Consider the following 18,653-nt stretch of genomic DNA (forward strand, 5'->3'; position numbering starts at 1 on the left):
ATTCTAAATCTTCCTACTATTTCAGATTCCCTTCATGAGCCCTAGTTAGGATGTAACAACACGTGCCTCTCTTGGCTTCAACGATGCATTTCTGAAACCATTGTGAAATCAATTATTTGGTATGATTGAGTCTCCTTGATTTGGAAGCGATTAGAGAAACAATTAACACAAGGTGATGTTTGTAGAGTTGTTGATCTCCTTAAGGAATTGGCTAAATTTCAACAAGGTAATCATGTTATCTCGTCCTTTTTACTCATTTAACCACTTTGTGGGAGATATTATAATTTTTTGACCAATTCGTAATTGCACGTATGTCATTCCTCTTACTTGTGTCGTTCCCGGTCAATTTGGTTATCTCATTTCTTGTAGCTTTTACTTCTACATTCACTTTCATAATGGGTAAAAATATCCACTCTTTGGGTCATAGACTCAGGAGCAACATACCATATCACTCATAGTTTACAAACATTTTCTTCATTATATATAACATTCCATTTATCTCCATGTCACTGCCAGATGGTGATAAAATAGTGACTCTCATAGCAGACACAATATTCTTGTCCAATTCAATTATCCTTCATAATGCTTACTACATTCCCAATCAATGTAGTCAAGATCGAGATATGGGTCGTAGGATCGTAAGATCTTACGATCTTTTATTGCCTTTTAGTGCTAAGATCTTGCAAAGATCTTTTTTGTATGCTTTTGTAGTCAAGATCGAGATCTTTTTAGTAAGATCGTAAAAATCATAGATTCGGGTCTGTTTTGTTGGGCTTTCTAACCGGGTCATATTTTTTAAGTGAACCCAAATTTTTGTCTTACTTAAAGTTGTGTCTTCCTAACCCTAATATTAAGAAACACAAAACGGCTGCAGCTTTCTTCCTCACGATACTTTCATCCTTTCACCAAAAACAGAAACTTTTCACCATCTTCATTCTTCTCACCTTGCTATCAACTAATCTTCTCCCTCTTTTCATCATCTTCTTCCTCCCACGATTCTTCCCTCTGTAATGACTTCAAATAAAGGATCACAAAATTTTTCATCAACTGCTGAAAGTGGTGCTTTTGCTCCTTGTAACACCCTCAATCCTATACTAAACAAATAAGGCATACATTTGCATAGATCAGAGTAAAGAAGCATGCATCTCACGAGGGCATTACACATATTTCAAAATAAAACTACATTTTATCTTTAAACATGCAATGGTCATTTCCAAATAACACGGGATTTAAACAACATGCAAAACCACAGTGGAATAATCATCTCATCAAATAAATGGTAAAATCGGATGATTCCCATACATTATCCACCACGTCTTAACATCTCGGCTCAAGGCCACTCATCAACAAAATAACATAATCAAATACGGAATACAATATGAGTAAACAAATATCTCATAACATCGAGTCATAAAAATATAAACCCAAATCCCATGTGTTACATATGACCATAGCACAAATGACTACTTAGTCACGACACTCTACAAGAGATCTAAATCTCTAAGTTAAGCCTCATTCGAAGCACCACTATCCTCGAAAACCTGCGCGTTACCAACAAAGGATAACATTCAAACAGAAGGGTGAGAATTCAAATTATTATAGAAAACATAATAATGGGAAATGCAAACATAAACGAGCATACATTTCACAATTTATCACTCTCCTCAAAATAACAATCCATATATAATATATTAAGATTCCCATGTTCATGGCATACTACTTAGCTCATTCAATTATAAGCGATCAAACATTATTCACATATCCACATATATACATATATCATTAGTACATATAAATTCACATCTACATCACATATGTTCCAATCACGTATATCAAATTCATAACCCAACAACCATTCATATCAAATGAATCACCAAATCCACATATATGCATATCCAACAACATCATTCCACACAATTCATATCACATAAATCACACTCTACAAGAGATCTAAATCTCTAAGTTAAGCCTCATTCGAAGCACCACTATCCTCGAAAACCTGCGCGTTACCAACAAAGGATAACATTCAAACAGAAGGGTGAGAATTCAAATTATTATAGAAAACATAATAATGGGAAATGCAAACATAAACGAGCATACATTTCACAATTTATCACTCTCCTCAAAATAACAATCCATATATAATATATTAAGATTCCCATGTTCATGGCATACTACTTAGCTCATTCAATTATAAGCGATCAAACATTATTCACATATCCACATATATACATATATCATTAGTACATATAAATTCACATCTACATCACATATGTTCCAATCACGTATATCAAATTCATAACCCAACAACCATTCATATCAAATGAATCACCAAATCCACATATATGCATATCCAACAACATCATTCCACACAATTCATATCACATAAATCACACCAACAATAATATTTCACACCGACACGTGCGACTCAAGTGTGACTCAATGCGATATGCATGTGGATCCCATCTGTTATCATTTTCGGTCACGCCGATTGTCTTTCCTCTATAGACTAGATAACCACCTCAAAAAGCCTCATTCCGCGTTAAGATTTCAAATCTCATTCGGCGCTAGATTTGGGACAAGTAAATAACCTTCGCGAGATTACCCAACATTGCCACTTTCAAAGACTCATGCTTGTGTACGTGTGCAACAAAACAAGACTCGTGCATTTAAGACGATCTCTCTATCTCTTAAACTACACAACCACATCTTTACAACTTTGCATAACATTACACAACATGATTTCACTTCCAAACAATGCATCACTTAACATACATCAATCAATCACATATTCAAGTCTAGCATTAACATTTATTCAATCCACATCTCGATACATACACATTTAAATAATCATTATCAACAAGACACATTCAAATAGTATATATATATATATATATATATATATATATTCGTTCCAACATATCATGGATATCACATCACTTAACACATCTATGAATATTAGTCATAAGTCATTAATTCATAATGCACACATAAGTAATCACGTGTTATCCATATATTAACATCAAATTTAAACTATTCCACATCAACTAGTATTTAGCAAATCAATTACATAATTCATTACATTAACATCTGATAATGCATCCATGAACATTGATCATACACAATTCATCCATAGCACACACACACACACACACACATATTTACATGTTATTCTCAATTAACATCATAATTAAATTAAACAATTGCCAACCAATCCTACTCTATCATATAGACAATTATTTAAGCTTCAATATGTTTCAAACGACACATAAAAAGGAGTTGCGAATCAAAAGATACAACATTTCAAAGTTTGGAAAAAGCTCCATACAGCAGTGTCCGCTTAGCGGCCTTCAAGCGGGCTTATGGAAATAAAAATTCAACAACCCTGCTTCAAGTGGCGATAGGCATAAGCGAAATACAAACCGAGCTCCACTTAGCGGGATGGGTCCGCCTAGCGAGCCTTCTTTATTTTTCAAAAACAAACAGCATCCGCTTAGCGGACATGCGATTATGCAGAAAAATAATAGCGAACACAGAACTGCGAAATCACACACCCACCATTCCAAATCACTTCCAAACATCAATAAACATCAAATACAACCAGTATTAATCATTATTAAACAACATTCATCATCAAAGTCATGTTTAATCATACAAATTCATAGAAATTAGCATAAACCCTAATTTTTCTATGTTTTCATGAAATGGCAAAGATGAAGAGAATACATACACAAACACATTAACCAATCATATAATCTATAAGAACTTGGATTCTAACCCTTACCTCTAGTTCAAATCCACTCTCTTGATGAAAATCTACAAACCCCCTATTCTCTTCTCTCTTCTATTCTTTTCTCTTTCTCTTTTGCCTCTTTCTCCAAAATGAATGTTATGAAACAACTCTCTAAAACCCTAACTCTCTTACTATCCCTCTTTTCTTATTTGGGATTAACCCACAATCTTTCTAGTATCATAATTATAACACTTAGGCCCAATTAGTTATATCATTCTAATAACTCAATTAACCTAAATAGCACAATTACATACATAATCAAATATTCAAATGATTATTATATCACATAATAACTAAATAAATAAATAAATATTAAAAACATCAAATAATATAATTACTAATATAATTAATAAAAATACTAATAAAATCGGGTTGTTACACTCCTACTCCCGCAAAAAATGCTGTTGGAATGAAAATTGACCCGACATGGGAATACTGCGTTTTACTTGACCCAATTACCAAAAGAGTGAAGTGTAAATTCTGTGAGAGTGAAGTTACAGGAGGTATTTATCGTTTTAAACATCATTTGGCTGGAACCCATAATAATGCTAAGATGTGTTTAGCCGTTCCAGATGACATTGTTGTGGCGGTAAAGCGGCAAGCAACAAAAGTTTTGGAAATATTTATCCGGGAATTTATCGTGTCCACAGAGATCGGTGCTACTGAATTGCCGTTCGACGGATTCTTAGTTCTTGAGTTCAGGTTAAAATGGGTTTAGACGGTAAATGCGGAAATTTAACTTATGAACACAAAATAATTTCATTAGTCGGACAATAGAGACTCTCGAGATTTGAAACTCATATACCCGTTAAATACTTAAACTTACTACTCAGTTGAAATCAACCTAAACTACAAATCAACATCATCACGTATCGCTCACACGGAGGTTATGTCTAACGCAAAGTGAGACAACGACCGTATTACTCGCGTCGACGATCTCTCAGCACAATACGAGCAACACTGAAGCATTAAGAACCGACACTAAAGTGAATACCAAGTTCTAACCTATATCTAGAGTTAAAACCCAATAAATGTTCTTCCTAATCCCGGATTCAAATCATCCATGTCTGAAACAATCCAAACCCACATAGAGAAAGCAATCACTAATGAAGATTTGTAATGAAAGCATTAAACAACACCATGAGCAACAAATATACATATAGACAAAGCATACTTACAACAAAACCCCATCATAAATGGTTACAAAGAGAAGAGGAAGAGAAGAAAACCCAATTTCTCGCGGTGTCAAACACGATCCACTAAGCTCCCGACTCCGAATCATCAATGAGCAAGCCATAAATGTTGTTTTCTAAGCTATAATGGCCAAAAATTGAAGGTTGATGAGTTGGGGTTCAAAAATACCCAAAACATAACCTAAAAAAAATATGATTTTCGCCTATTTATGCAATTTTGGATCTGGTACAGCGCGCGTCGCGCGCAGGAGCGCGCATCGCGCCCAACCTGCCGAATTGAAAAAACAGCTTTTAGTAAAAATGGCGCAACTTGAGAACCGTAACTCCGATTTACGCCCGGTTCGAAGCGTTGGAAAGCTTATTCAATTTCCTATCTAACAATGACAACATATCAACCAAATTGGTGATTTATTATTCTTTGGTTTTGAGCTTTATTCGTTGACGAGTTGGTTTCGATGCTCAAAGACGCGCGTTTGAAGCCGTGTCTTCGACACGTTATTGCTCATGCTCCAAATGTGCCTCAATACCTAGAAAATGAATAGAAAACTATCAAAAAGTATAAAAGTGTATGAAAATATATCTATTCACAAAGTATACGTATTTATGCACAAAACGGGGTATTATTCGAACGGTATTAACAAAAAGTATCGATAAGTGCAACAAAACATATATACAAAATAACTACAATTTTGCACTTATCAGACATCAAGATTAAAATGGTGGATAGGGTTTACAAATTACAAACAAAGTTGCTGCAAAAGTCACAAGAAGTTAGCATTGAAGATGATAATTCTACTGCCAATAGTTGTTTAAGTGGAAAAAGGAAAAGTCAGGTGGAGATAACACCTAAGGATATGTTTAAAAGAGGAATCACCAGTACACAAGAAACAGACCACTATCAATGATAAATTTAAGCAGAATTTGCGGGAGGATGCATGTAAGGATATTGCTCTTTTTTTCTACAATAATTCTATTCCATTTAATGTTGCAGGGTCTGAAGAGTTTCAAAAAATGTTTGAATCTCCTATAAAACATGGTATAGGATTTAAGCCACCAACCTATCATGAAATTATAGTGAAGTATTTAGATTATTATTATGGTCAGATTAACAAAGATTTATAGGAGCATAGGGCTGTTTGGAGGAAGTTAGGATGCACTATAATGATGGATGGTTGAACCGATAGGAGGAGAAGGACTATACTGAATTTTTTGGTGAATAGTCCTAAAGGAACTGTTTTTTTGAAGTCTATTGATGCATGTGATATAACTAAGACAACTGGTAAGATTTTTAAGATGATAGATGATATTGTTGAAGAGGTTGGGGAAGAAAACGTTGTCCAAGTTATTACCGACAATGCTGCCAATTATAAAGCAGCAGGGGAATTGTTGATGGAAAAGAGAACAAAGTTGTATTGGACACCTTGTGCTTCCCAATGCATTGACTTGATGTTGGAAGATTTTGAGAATAAAATACCTCTCCATAAAGATACAATTGTTAAGGGTAAAAAGATCATAACTTATATTTATGCAAGAACAAGTCTTATTTCTTTGTTGCATAAGTTTACTAACAATACTGATTTGATTCGACCTGCAATGACTCGTTTTGCCACTTTTTATTTGACATTGGGATGTTTGAATGACCATCGAGGTGAACTAATTAATATGTTCAATTCGAAAGAATGGAAGACTAGCAAAATTGCAAAGAGTAAAGATGGAATCATTGTGGAAGAGATTGTGTTGGATAAGTTGTTTTGGAAGAATGTTTTGAATTGTATGAGGAGCGCTTTCCCACTTATTAGAATGTTGCGTATGGTGGACTCCGATGAGAAGTCGACCATGGGATTTATTTATGAAGAAATGGATCGGGCGAAAGAGAAGATTCGGTTAAGCTTTAATGGGATTGCTAAGAGGTAACTATATTCCCCTTTAATTTTTGTTTTATAATCATACATCTAGTTTGAGTAGTAATTAAATTATTCTCTCTCTCTTTTAGCTACAATCCCCTTTGGAAGATAATTGATCAAAGGTGGGATAAGCAACTTCACAGGTCATTACATGCTGCAGGCCTTTATTTGAACCCCATCTTGCGTTATGCTCCGGGATTCACTATTGATAATGAAGTTACAAATGGCATGTAAGAATGTTTGGCTAGAATGTTGGAAGATCCCGAATGAAAAGGCTTGATTGATCTTCAACTTGAGGATTTCAAAGGAAAAGCTGGATCTTTTGGTAGTGATTTTGCTACATTTGCACTTCAAACTAAAATACCAACACAATGGTGGGATTCTTATAGAGGCGGTCATCCTGAATTGCAGTGGTTTGATTTCAGAGTTCTTAGTTTGACATGTAACTCATCTAGATGTGAAAGGAACTTGAGTACTTTTGAAAGGGTAAGTTTTCAAATATAGTGAACAATTGTATTCTAAATATCTATTGTGTTTTAATCATTTATGTTATATAATCATCTAGGTTCATACTAAGAAGAGGAATCACTTAAAGCAAAACACGATGAATAAGGTAGTTTTTGTGATGACTAACTCAAAATTGGGGAAAAAGAAGAACAAGAGAAAGAGTGCTAACTATGAGGTTGATGAAATTGATTATGAAAATGAAGGGGAAAAGTGGATCGCGAATGTGGAGGATAATGAAGATGATGAAGATATTACACTTGATGCTGGAGAAGATGCTAGTGGTGTTATTGGTGATGATTTAGATGTTCCTTCCATTGTTGAAGATGGTGTCATTGAAGTGGAAGAGAATGAGGATGAGAATGAGGAGGAAGATTTATATGACTATCATGATATAAGAATGCATAATATCTTAGATGATTAGACTACTTATTTGTTATATTTATGTTTTTTGAGCTACTTATTTTGAATTTGATCATTTTAAGCTACTTATTTTGAACTTGACCTTTTGAGCTTATTAAATTAGGGGTTGATGGTTAAGAATTATTAGTTAAATTAGTTAAATGTTGTGATTTATAAGTTATCTTGTTCATGTATTATAATTTTCATATTTTTGTCTATTTTAATTTACCATTTTGCCCTTTGGTAAGATCTTAAGTGCCGATCTACGATCTTGCTTTTACGATCTTTCACAGGCCATCCAATCTTATTGAAGATCCCGTGCTTGATTACCTTGTTCCCAATTGCAACATTACTTTATTTAATACCCAAATTCTTGAAAACTTTTAATGCAAATTTCTTGTTTTCTCTTGATACATGTTCCATTGTGCAGATTTTGAACCAAAGAGTGATTGGTACAACAAAAACTTTAGAGGATTGTATGTGTTGGATTTTTCACTACTAAATACATCTCAAGATATTGATTTAGTTTCTGTTTTAATTTGTAACTATATTTTTCCATGTCTGGCATCTAAGTCAACTTATTTCGCCAATGTTTGACATTATAGATTGGCTCATGGTTATGATTCAATATACAAATGTATTTTTATGTTCTATATTGTAAAATACGCTAGTAATCATCCTCGTTGTGATATATATATATATATATATATATATATATATATATATATATATATATATATATATATATATATCCTTTATAGTGTTACACATTCCACTCAAATATTTGATTTACTGCATGTTGATATTTGGGGACATTGAGCCTCCCCTTATGTTTTTGGTTTTTTTTAACCTTGATTTACGTCTTTTAGTAGATTTACATTAGTAATTTTAATGAAAAGTAGAGGTGGAATCAAAAACCATCTCATAAATTTTGTTTCTTTTATTGATACTCAAATTATAAGAAACTTATATGCTTGAGAAGTGATGATGGAATTGAGCTTATCATAACTTCATTTTATGATTCTAAAGACATCCATAATCAAATGCTTTGTGTTGAGACCCATCAACAAAATGGTATCGTTGAGAGGAACATCAACATATTATCAATGTTGCACGAGCCCTCTCTTTCTAATTCCATATCCCTACCATTTTTGGTATTTTTCAATTCAACAAATTGTTCATATCATTAATAGAATCTTAACTCAACTTTTACAAAATAATCCCTATATGAATGTCTTCACCAACAACCACCTTTCTTAGTTCATCTAAAGTCTTTGGCTACCTTGCTTTCACCCCACCATCCAAAATAATTGAACTGAATTTGATTATAGAGAAAGAAAATCAGTTTTTCTTGGATACAAAGAAGGTACCAAGGGTTGCCTTCTATATGATCTTAATTCACATGAATTTTTCTTATCTAAAAATATCATATATTATGAATCTTTTTTTACGTTTTCTACACTACATGAACAATGTTCCACCGATTCTTCTATGCCTCATGTATATATTGATAATTCCTATCGTTCTTCCTATCACAAACCCATCCAATAATCTATTATTCCAAATTCTAATTTTCTTGTATCTCGAAGCCTAGACAATTATAATACATTTGTCATCCTTGTTGCAAACTTGTTTATTTGGAAAGGGCTATACACAAACGGTAAGATTTGATTAATTTAATACTTTTTCACCAGTTGCAAAAATGACTACAATTAGAACATTACTTTCATACATTGTCATTGAAAAATTGATGTCAATAATGCATTTCTCCATAATGACCTCAATAAAGAAGTCTACATGATGTTGCCTCCAAGTTTGAAGCTTCAGAATTCAATTTCTAATGTTGCTAAAGTCTATTGGCTAATTAAGAATCTTTATGGCATGAAACAAGCCAGCATGCAATGATACTCCACGCTTTATGTAGTTTTGTTCTTTCTCAATTACACTCGTTCTATTATTAATTTATCTTTGTTCACTAAGCTAAGGTGCATTAATTTTACTGCATTATTAGTGTATGTGAATGACATAGTATTATCACAAAATGATTATACTAATATTCAGCATGTTAAGTAGTTTTTGGATTAAAAAGTTCACATCAAAGACCTTGGGAAGCTGAGATTTGTTCTAGGATTGGAAATAGCTCAATCTAACAATGAGGTTTCGGTGAATTAACACATATACTCTTTTGAGCTTCTTGAAGCTAGTGATTACATTCTTGAAGACAAAGATTACATTGATGATAAGCCTAGTTCCACACCTTATGATCTCTCTCTAAAGCTGCATAATTTTGATTACCTTCCATATCATAAAGAACTACCCTCTAGAAATTTTATCGACAAACTTCTTTATTTAACATTAACTTAGATTGACATTGCCTTTGTTGTCCAAAAACTTAGTCACCCCGTTAGGTCCACTTTCAAATTGCCACAATTTATTTTGAAATATCTCATTAACTCTAAGGCCATAAGGTTATTCTATTCATCTTCATCTCCCATTAAACTTTTAAGTTTTGTTGATTCAGATTGAACTAGCTGTCCCACTGCTCGAAGATTTGTCTTAAGCTTTTTTTGGTGTTTCCTTGACTCTTCCCTCATATCATGGAAGTCTAGAAAACAAACAACTCTCTCTAGATCCAATCGTAAATATGAATATAAAACCTTGTCAAGTCTCACTCGTGAATTACATTAGCTCTCATATTTGTTCAAGGATCTTCGTGTCAATTTTCATTGGTCAATTTTGACATATTGTGACAATAAATTATATCAAATTTTGTGTGTGGAGTGAGAATAAATGAACAAAAGAATAAAATTGATTATTTTAATATATTAAAAAGAAGAAAGTATAATCGTAGGAGCATTGGGTAAACTTTTTGCTTCAAACTCATTCGCTAATGGTAGTTCGGCCCAAACGTCCAATACGGTGCATGTATTACTATTACTAAATAGGAGGTGCAGAAATGAAACTTAGATGGTGGGGGTAATAATAACAAAAACACACGGTAAACACTAAACTCAAAACAAAAACCCAAAACCCTTATACCTGAACACAACCAGTACCTCCCTTGGCGCCTCCTTCACTCAACTCTGCTGCCACAGCCTCCATCTCTCTCAACCACAAATTCCACCGTCAAACCAACCATGAGAGGCGGCCAAAGCTACGTCTCATATCCTCCATCCTTCTCCAACGACGGCAACCGTCTCCTAGTCGGCTGCGGAGCCTCCGTCGCCATCTTCAGCACCGCCACCGCCTTACAGGTCTCCTCTCTGGACGGCCACACCGACACCGTCACCTCCGTAACGGTCGTCCCTGGCTCAAATGTTCTGTCCTACTGCTGGACCTCTTCCCTCGACGGAACCATTCGTTACTGGAATTTCTCACTTCTCGAATGTATCAAAACAATCGACGTTCACCTCCCGATTATCTCCATGGTACAACTCCTTCTTCTCTATTCAATTTACATTTCTATATCGTTGTTTTACTTGTTGATGCTATAGCTGTTGTTTGTTTTTTCTGAATTGATTTTTTTTTTTGGATTTAAATGTTTTAGGTTATACCTTCGTTGTTGTCCTCTTCAGAGGAAAAGAGTGGAAATCAGCAGAATGTTTATGCGTATATGTGTATGCCAATTGAAAATGATAAAGATAAAGATAAAGATAATAAGCCTAGGATTCGTACTGCACAGATCAGGAAGTGTAACTTGACAAATTTTCAGAAGCTTTCCAATTTTACCGTGAAAGAGGTAACTATATTATGTAGTATTTACCAGATGTAAAGGTTTTCGCAATTTCGATCGGTACACTTTTTGCGACGCTGATTGCGGTCGTCGCGGTGCGAATTAACCATAATTTGCTTTTTATCGCAAAAATGGTGAATAAATGTATCGGTACCTTCTGATACCGTTTTGTCGCGGCTATTTTCGCGGAACCTTGGTATTTAAAACTTTTTTAGGTTTTGTAATTGTATGTTGTCAAATGATGATATAAATTGTGGGTTGTTGACAGTGTTGTTAAATAGCGGATATATTGGTGCTATTTTGCTATAGTGTAGCAGAAGTTGAACTATTTACACCATGCTATGCGATATGATATGCTATTTAGTACAAAATGTTGTCAGATAACAACTATAGCTACACTACAGCATTGCTGCGGTGTATATTGGTGCTATTTTGCTATAGCTGTTTTGCTATAGTGTAGCAGAAGTTGAACTATTTACACCATTGCTATGCGATATGATATGCTATTTAGTACAAAATGTTGTCAGATAACGACTATAGCTACACTACAGCATTGCTGCGGTGTGAAATTTGAATAAACCACTATTGATCGTCTAATTAGAAGTCATTTTTGATTTATTGTTGATCCTATTAAGTTGAACATTTTCACTCTATGGCAGACTAAACGGCCTCAACATTTGACCATTAGTCCATGTGGAAAGTTTTTGGGCATAAAGGACAAACGGAGACTTCATATATGGAAACTTCCTAAAGTGGACTCTGATTCTGCTGTTTTGAAGAAGATTACCCTGCATCATTCAAAAGACTTTGCAGTTCTTGCATTCCATCCAACTGAGAGGATTGTGGCTGCAGGCGATGTAACCGGAAGAATTTTGATATTTAGAGGATTTGGTGCTCAGAACTTTCGGGACAGTGGTGAGGTGTTGAATAGAACATCATTGACTGATGAGGAATCGAAGCCCGGGGTAAGGCTAAACAATCATGCTGAATCATGCTCCACATGGCATTGGCACTCCTCCGGAGTGAATCTCTTGTCCTTTTCTTCGGATGGAGTCTATTTGTATTCAGGTAAACCATATGCCTGGAACTATTATAAAAAACCATTGAACTGGACAATGATTGTTTGCGAAGCTAGAACTATGCTGTTTTGAATATTCTTCTTCTGTTCGGTTTGAAAACTTTTCCAATCATCTTATGTGGACCTTAACTTCTCCATGTATGTCATATGATGGCTCTTATGCAACAATACTTGCTCCAGTTAAGGTTTAATAAATTATTTACGTGCTATATATCTTTAGGGTTTCAAGTAACCCTTCAAACTGCTTTGAATATCGTGTATATTCTTAAACACCTAGTAGCAACCCAGTCTTTCAAAAACCAGCAGTTGTGCTAATCAAATATAAGATGAGGTTAATGATGGTCCAACTGTCTTATCCTTTGTTGAGCAGAAAATTATTGGCTTTTTGAATATAAAATTTGTGTGTGGCATTAAATAGGTGGGAAGGAGGGAGTTCTCGTGCTTTGGAAGCTAGACACTGGAAAGAAGAAATTTTTACCAAGAATTGGATCTCCACTTCGTTATTTTATAGATTCTCCAGATCCTTCATTTTCCTCGGTGAGGATTACCTTTGTGTAGTCGAACATATGGTTGTTAGTCTATGGGTATGTCCCAACAGCAAAGTAGCTCTTTATAATGTTTTAACTAATTAAGGGTCTGCAGATATCTTGTGCAGATAACCAAATTCATATATTAAAGACCTCTTCAATGGAAGTAATGAGGTCTATTTCAGGGATAAAGGTTAGTTCCTATATTAAGTCTATTCATATTCTTGTTTTTTTGTTAAGTCGTTAGTGTGTCTTAGAAACATGGTTTTGGATAGAACATTATGGTGGAAATGATCCATGTAGCTGGCCGGCCCCACTTAGTGGGATAAAGTTTAGCTGTTGTTATTGTATGAATATGACTTTTTGATTCACTTCCACAACTAACTGTGCTGAGAATATATAAGAACCGTGTTAAGAAAATGGTCATTCGCCTTTTGAAAACGATCTTGTAAGAACAAAGGGAAAACTCTTCTTTATTTTATCTATATATTAAATGTGTGTTTTAATCACATGCATGAAAGTGCATTTGTTATAGTTTTGATACAACCTTTACATTCACTTTTTTCCAGCCCCCTTTGTCTTCTCAAGAAACATGTGCAAGCATTTCTAGCCAAGCTGCCTTTGACCGCACTTCTGGTTTAGTGGCTGTACAAACAGAGAATTATGGCATCCAATTCTACAGCTTGTTTGGCAATCGTGGAATTTATGAGGTAATAGCTTGAGGTTCAAGTTTCCTTTTGGAATTATTATAATTGCCTGATTCGCCTGCTCCTAAAAAATTACTAAATTAAAAACGGGTTTTATATTTTCTTAAAAACAATTTATTTTCGTGAAGTTATTATAACTAATTTTAAATATATATACAATTGATTTAAGTTAAAACCTAGTTTCTGCGAACAAAATATGTTCACGTATTTGTGCAAAACTTGTCAACATCTTAACACACTCATGGGATGTTTCTAGTAGAGAGCTTTTCTTATACAAGAGTCAAGGGTTAAGACTTGGCCATACACCCATACATGGATGATTGAGATTAAACATTTTTTAATGGGCCCACGACCACTAAAAAGGTCTCATGACCTTGTGTTTTTATCTTGACTATTTATTGTTTGATCTAATGGATATGATTTACTCACTGCTCTCACATAAAAATATACATCATTAGGTTTTAATTAAAATTTTCGTCATTATTTAGTTTATGTTAATTGATTTGGTGTTTGGTCTGGTATGTCTAGATTAATTCATGATTACTTTTAGGGTGTTGCTAGTGATTCAAAACACTGGTTAAGAAGTAGTATGCTCTATTAAATGTTTCATATAAGTACTTTTTTTTTGAACGTTTCATATAAGTACTTAAAAACAGTAAATAAATGATTTTTTTTCAATGTAATAAATGTTTTCCCGTTTATTAATTACTTTTATTTCCTTTCTCTAAAAACTCTCCTTGGCATTTGCCTTGCCTTTAAGTTGTGAAAGTTAACAACCTTTAAATTAAACACATGGATTTTAAAATGTTGAAGTTTGTTGCTTTTGCAGGTTCAAGTATGTGAAAGAAATTATCAACCAGTTGACGAGGTCACGGTATGTCAATTTGTCTATTGCTTTGTTTAAATGATACGTTGACAACCTTGCATACAAGTATTATTGATTGTTACATTTTTTCATTGAATAATGTGGTTGCAGGTAGTGGTGACCATCGTGGAACTGTCTATTGATGGTTCTATGATGGGTACAGTAGAAGTCAAGCGTCCTGAAGAAGGAATAGGAGGTCTTATTTGTTTGAAATTCTGGGATTTGTATTCAGATACCAAAAGATTTTCAATATCCACCCTTATTTATGAGCCTCACAGGTGTGTCAATGAATTATTTGAACAAGAATTATAAGAATGTTTGTCATTGGATTATTTTTTAGTTTCAGTCTTTCTGATTCCCTACATTATGTAAGCAGCTGTAAGTTAGTAGGATGGCATTGCTTAACCAAATTCAGTCTTGTGTTTGCTTTTTTTCAACTAAGTTGTAACTTTTCTGAATCACAATCTGTATTTTTCAACTAAGTTGTAACTTTTCTGAATCACAATGTTAGGTGTGCTGTACCTTCAGATATGTTAGAAAGTGGATTTGACACTTTTTTTCTTATTAACAGGGATGCTCATATTTCTGCCATTGTTTTTCATCCGACCCGTCATATGGCTGTCAGCACATCTGATGGCGGAGATTTCAAGGTATTTTTAGATAGCTTTTTTTATTGCTTAGAGAATTTCCTGGTGACATTTCTTTCTTTCTTTCAGATATGGGTTTGCAGGGAAGCAACTCAGCATAAAGACCAGACACTACAGAATTTTAGTTGGATGTGCCATGCTGTTGGGTCATATAAGTATAAATCCTACTTTAATTGCTAGACTTAATATTTTCTTTTGTAGGCGTTAGAAAATAAACAAAACTTTACTAACAAGCTTTGCCTTCAATATGCAAGTTTCACCAACCCCTAGTCATCTTTTGCCTGTGGTGCTGTATTAAAGTGGTTAATGCAATTGAGCACATTTCTTTATTAATTAGTAAAATTGTAGCATTAGTGTTGGCGTGAAAGTTCTCTTTTGAATTTCAATCAAGATTCCTTGCATTTTAGTCTTCTATTTACTGTGTCACCTGGCCCCTTGGCGTATCTTCAGTATGATTACTCATTTGAATAGTTGAATACTAATTTTAATCTTCAATAGGGCAAGCAGAAAAAGTTATATAGCTGATCATGTGACATTTATGATATGACTAACTAATTCATCACGCTGTTTCTCCACCCCCTGCAGAAATAAGGCAATGAGAGCTGCTGCCTTTTCAGCTGATGGTTCCGTGCTTGCAGTTGCAGCAGACACTATTATTACATTGTGGGATCCTGACAAGAATGAGCTTATTGCTGTTGTAGGAGAGACTCCATCGGTGATCTTTTGAACTCTAGTCATTTCTATTTATGTTTGTGTGTTTCTTCACACAAGTTTTATCAAGTGTGTTCCATTTCAACAAATAAGACAAGCCAGCTCCTCACGCTGATGCTTGTGGTAAAACTCATTTGCTATTGCTTGTGTGATTAGTTTGTGGAATTTTGATGAAGATTATGGCTACTGTTGGAGGCAGCAAAGCTTGCACTTTAGTTGCATAATTCATTAAAGCATCAAATACAGGAGCGTGAAAATAAAAGAAGAGGAAGAAAACACAGCACATCAGAAAATAATTTCTATCTGTTATATTTTAAGAATACATGCCTATTTAGTATCACTTCGGTTCTGTATTTTAGGTCTCATTAATTTGTACCTGTACTCTGCCCTGCTGGTCTAACATTTTCTTTTTGTTTCCAGCCAATTGGTAGGCTTAGTTTTGTTGGAAAGTCAGAGTATCTTCTTTCTGTATCTCATGGTTCCACACCACAGCTATCTGTTTGGAGTATGTCAAAGTTAGCTGCTTCGTGGTCATACGGGCTTCAAATAGAAGGTTTGAAGAAATATCTTTCCCTATGATTTTTTTTTATTATGCTAGTTTCACTCGTCTAACTTGCGATGCTATATCTTTAGATGTGTTGAAATTTCCCGCCCTTGTTATTTTTTTTTTATTGGTAATCATATTTGTCACTTCCGTTATTTACATTTTACTAGATAGTCCTTGTTTGTAACCTATGAATCATTGAATGGGGGTTGTATTAATCTGACAAATTTGCTATTCATATCCATGCAGCTGTTGCCTGCGCATTAGATTTATCATATTTTGCAATCCTTGCTCTCCTTCCCAAATCAAATGAAAGTTTATTTAAAGGTAATGGAATAATCTTAGTGTTCAATGCAACGGATCCTATTCCTGTGGCTTCCTGGTCTGTAACGAAGGTATTGCCTGTTACCAAATCCTTTTAGTTTTGTTTGTTTTTCCGTTTATGTGCTGTGCATAATTATCTCTGAAGGAATAGAAGTTCATTATAATCAGATTGTTTTGGGACTGCAACTGGACATATCTTCCGGAATTGGCTTCTTATTTTAATTTTTAGCCAGTTCAATGCTAGAATGAATTCTTTAACGTGGAAAATTTTGTGGTGTTTTACTCTTTATTCAGGCCAAGGGAGGGAGTGTTGCTTTTCTTAAAGGAAATCCATCTGAACAAGCAGATGGAAAATCATCCCAAACACTGCTTGCGTATTTAAATAGAGATCGCGAATATATCCTCTTTGATCCATATGACAAGGAAGCACGCGAGCTAAATATGTCTATGAATGATGATTTTGTTGGGCTTGAAGAAAATGGTGGGTTAAATTTACTTCTATTCTTTTTTAGATCAGGTTTTTAAATTGTTTTCTCCATATATATGGAAGGACCGAAGAAACCACAGCTTCAATCCCTTTCAATGTGTTATTTCTTTTTAAGGAAAGGAAAAAAGAGTTAATTGAAATTAGTTATCAAAATTGTTTTTAATTGTAATTAATAGGTAAAAATGTAAATACTTCCACCCTTTTCTTTCTCTCCTGGTTTTACATGTTTTAAGATTTAACTTTTAATTTTTCCTCCCCTCCACTATTTCAGGACAATTCGGATATGCATCAATTTATGGAGAGTTGCCCAAGTTTGATTTAAAAAGGAACAAAACTTCATCGGCTTACTCCGCTGCATCAAATAGGTCTTGGGAAACCATATTTAGTGGGTCATCACATATGTTGCCACCCCTCTCCAAATTGTGTTCTGAATTTTTGGAGTCTCTACTTGAGAAAAGGACATCAATTGTAGAATGACATAACTACATGTATGAATCACTTGTAGGATATTTGTTTCTTTGGTACCACTTACACTTAATTCAACAGAGAGCTGAAGAGGCATAAGGATTGGGCTTGAAGTTGAGGTGTAGTTACATGCTCCCTATAAAACATGTCTAACCCTACATTCTAGCTGCTGCATGTGGGCATGTCACTTAATGGGAACTTTTTGTATGGTTAGCTTACGCAGTACGAGAGTGGACAACTAGTGTACCAGAGAGGTCCCCCCCACCCTAAAGTTTTGTTTTGCTAGTTACTATAAGTTATATATGTTCTTTAGTATCCCTTCGTGGATGAAAGTTTTGACAGTAATGAATGTTGTTGACTTCAGCGTTTAAAAAAATTGTAAGCTTGCATCGTAACAATTTTGTAGGCTTGTGATACTGTGAATGACTCTAGACAGTTTAGCTGGAAATGCTATGCAAAAAACAGTTAATGTAACAGTACTAAGTTTTTGATTAACATTGTTTATCAGTCGTTTTCTGCATTCTATTTCTATACAACCTCATTTATGAGTCTGTTTTACATTGTAATTGGTTAGGTGTAATGCAATTCTTAAGCTTTTTTGTATTGTGTGTGAAGGAGTCAGCATCACGAAGTTGGATGCAATAATGAATTAAATGAAATCACACTATGATGTTGTGGTGATGAGCAGGAATAGTTGGATGTGATAAATATGCAACTACAGGAAGTTATAAGGGAGGAAAGGACCACATAACTCCCATCTGCTATTGTT

At 34.4% G+C, this 18,653-nt stretch overlaps 2 protein-coding genes across 2 annotated transcripts; both read left to right on the forward strand.

The window, feature by feature from the left end:
- The first annotated feature begins 5,702 nt into the window (after window positions 1-5,702).
- Window positions 5,703-7,818, forward strand: LOC131627905 (uncharacterized). The gene is made up of 6 exons (XM_058898757.1): window positions 5,703-5,862; window positions 5,978-6,065; window positions 6,171-6,896; window positions 6,980-7,116; window positions 7,165-7,376; window positions 7,456-7,818. The coding sequence occupies exons 1-6, from the start codon at window positions 5,703-5,705 to the stop codon at window positions 7,816-7,818; spliced, it is 1,686 nt and encodes a 561-aa protein (XP_058754740.1).
- A 2,971-nt stretch (window positions 7,819-10,789) lies between these two features.
- On the forward strand, window positions 10,790-18,404 carry LOC131627912 (uncharacterized). Its single transcript, XM_058898763.1, has 15 exons — window positions 10,790-11,224; window positions 11,344-11,535; window positions 12,189-12,597; window positions 13,026-13,144; window positions 13,250-13,327; window positions 13,704-13,844; window positions 14,671-14,715; window positions 14,818-14,984; window positions 15,278-15,356; window positions 15,423-15,508; window positions 15,939-16,068; window positions 16,485-16,617; window positions 16,858-17,003; window positions 17,227-17,413; window positions 17,691-18,404. The coding sequence occupies exons 1-15, from the start codon at window positions 10,934-10,936 to the stop codon at window positions 17,894-17,896; spliced, it is 2,409 nt and encodes an 802-aa protein (XP_058754746.1). The 5' UTR covers window positions 10,790-10,933; the 3' UTR covers window positions 17,897-18,404.
- Window positions 18,405-18,653: the final 249 nt, after the last annotated feature.

The sequence above is a fragment of the Vicia villosa genome, unplaced genomic scaffold (assembly GCF_029867415.1).
Source record: "Vicia villosa cultivar HV-30 ecotype Madison, WI unplaced genomic scaffold, Vvil1.0 ctg.000412F_1_1_3, whole genome shotgun sequence".
In the NCBI taxonomy this organism is placed as follows: Eukaryota; Viridiplantae; Streptophyta; class Magnoliopsida; order Fabales; family Fabaceae; genus Vicia; species Vicia villosa.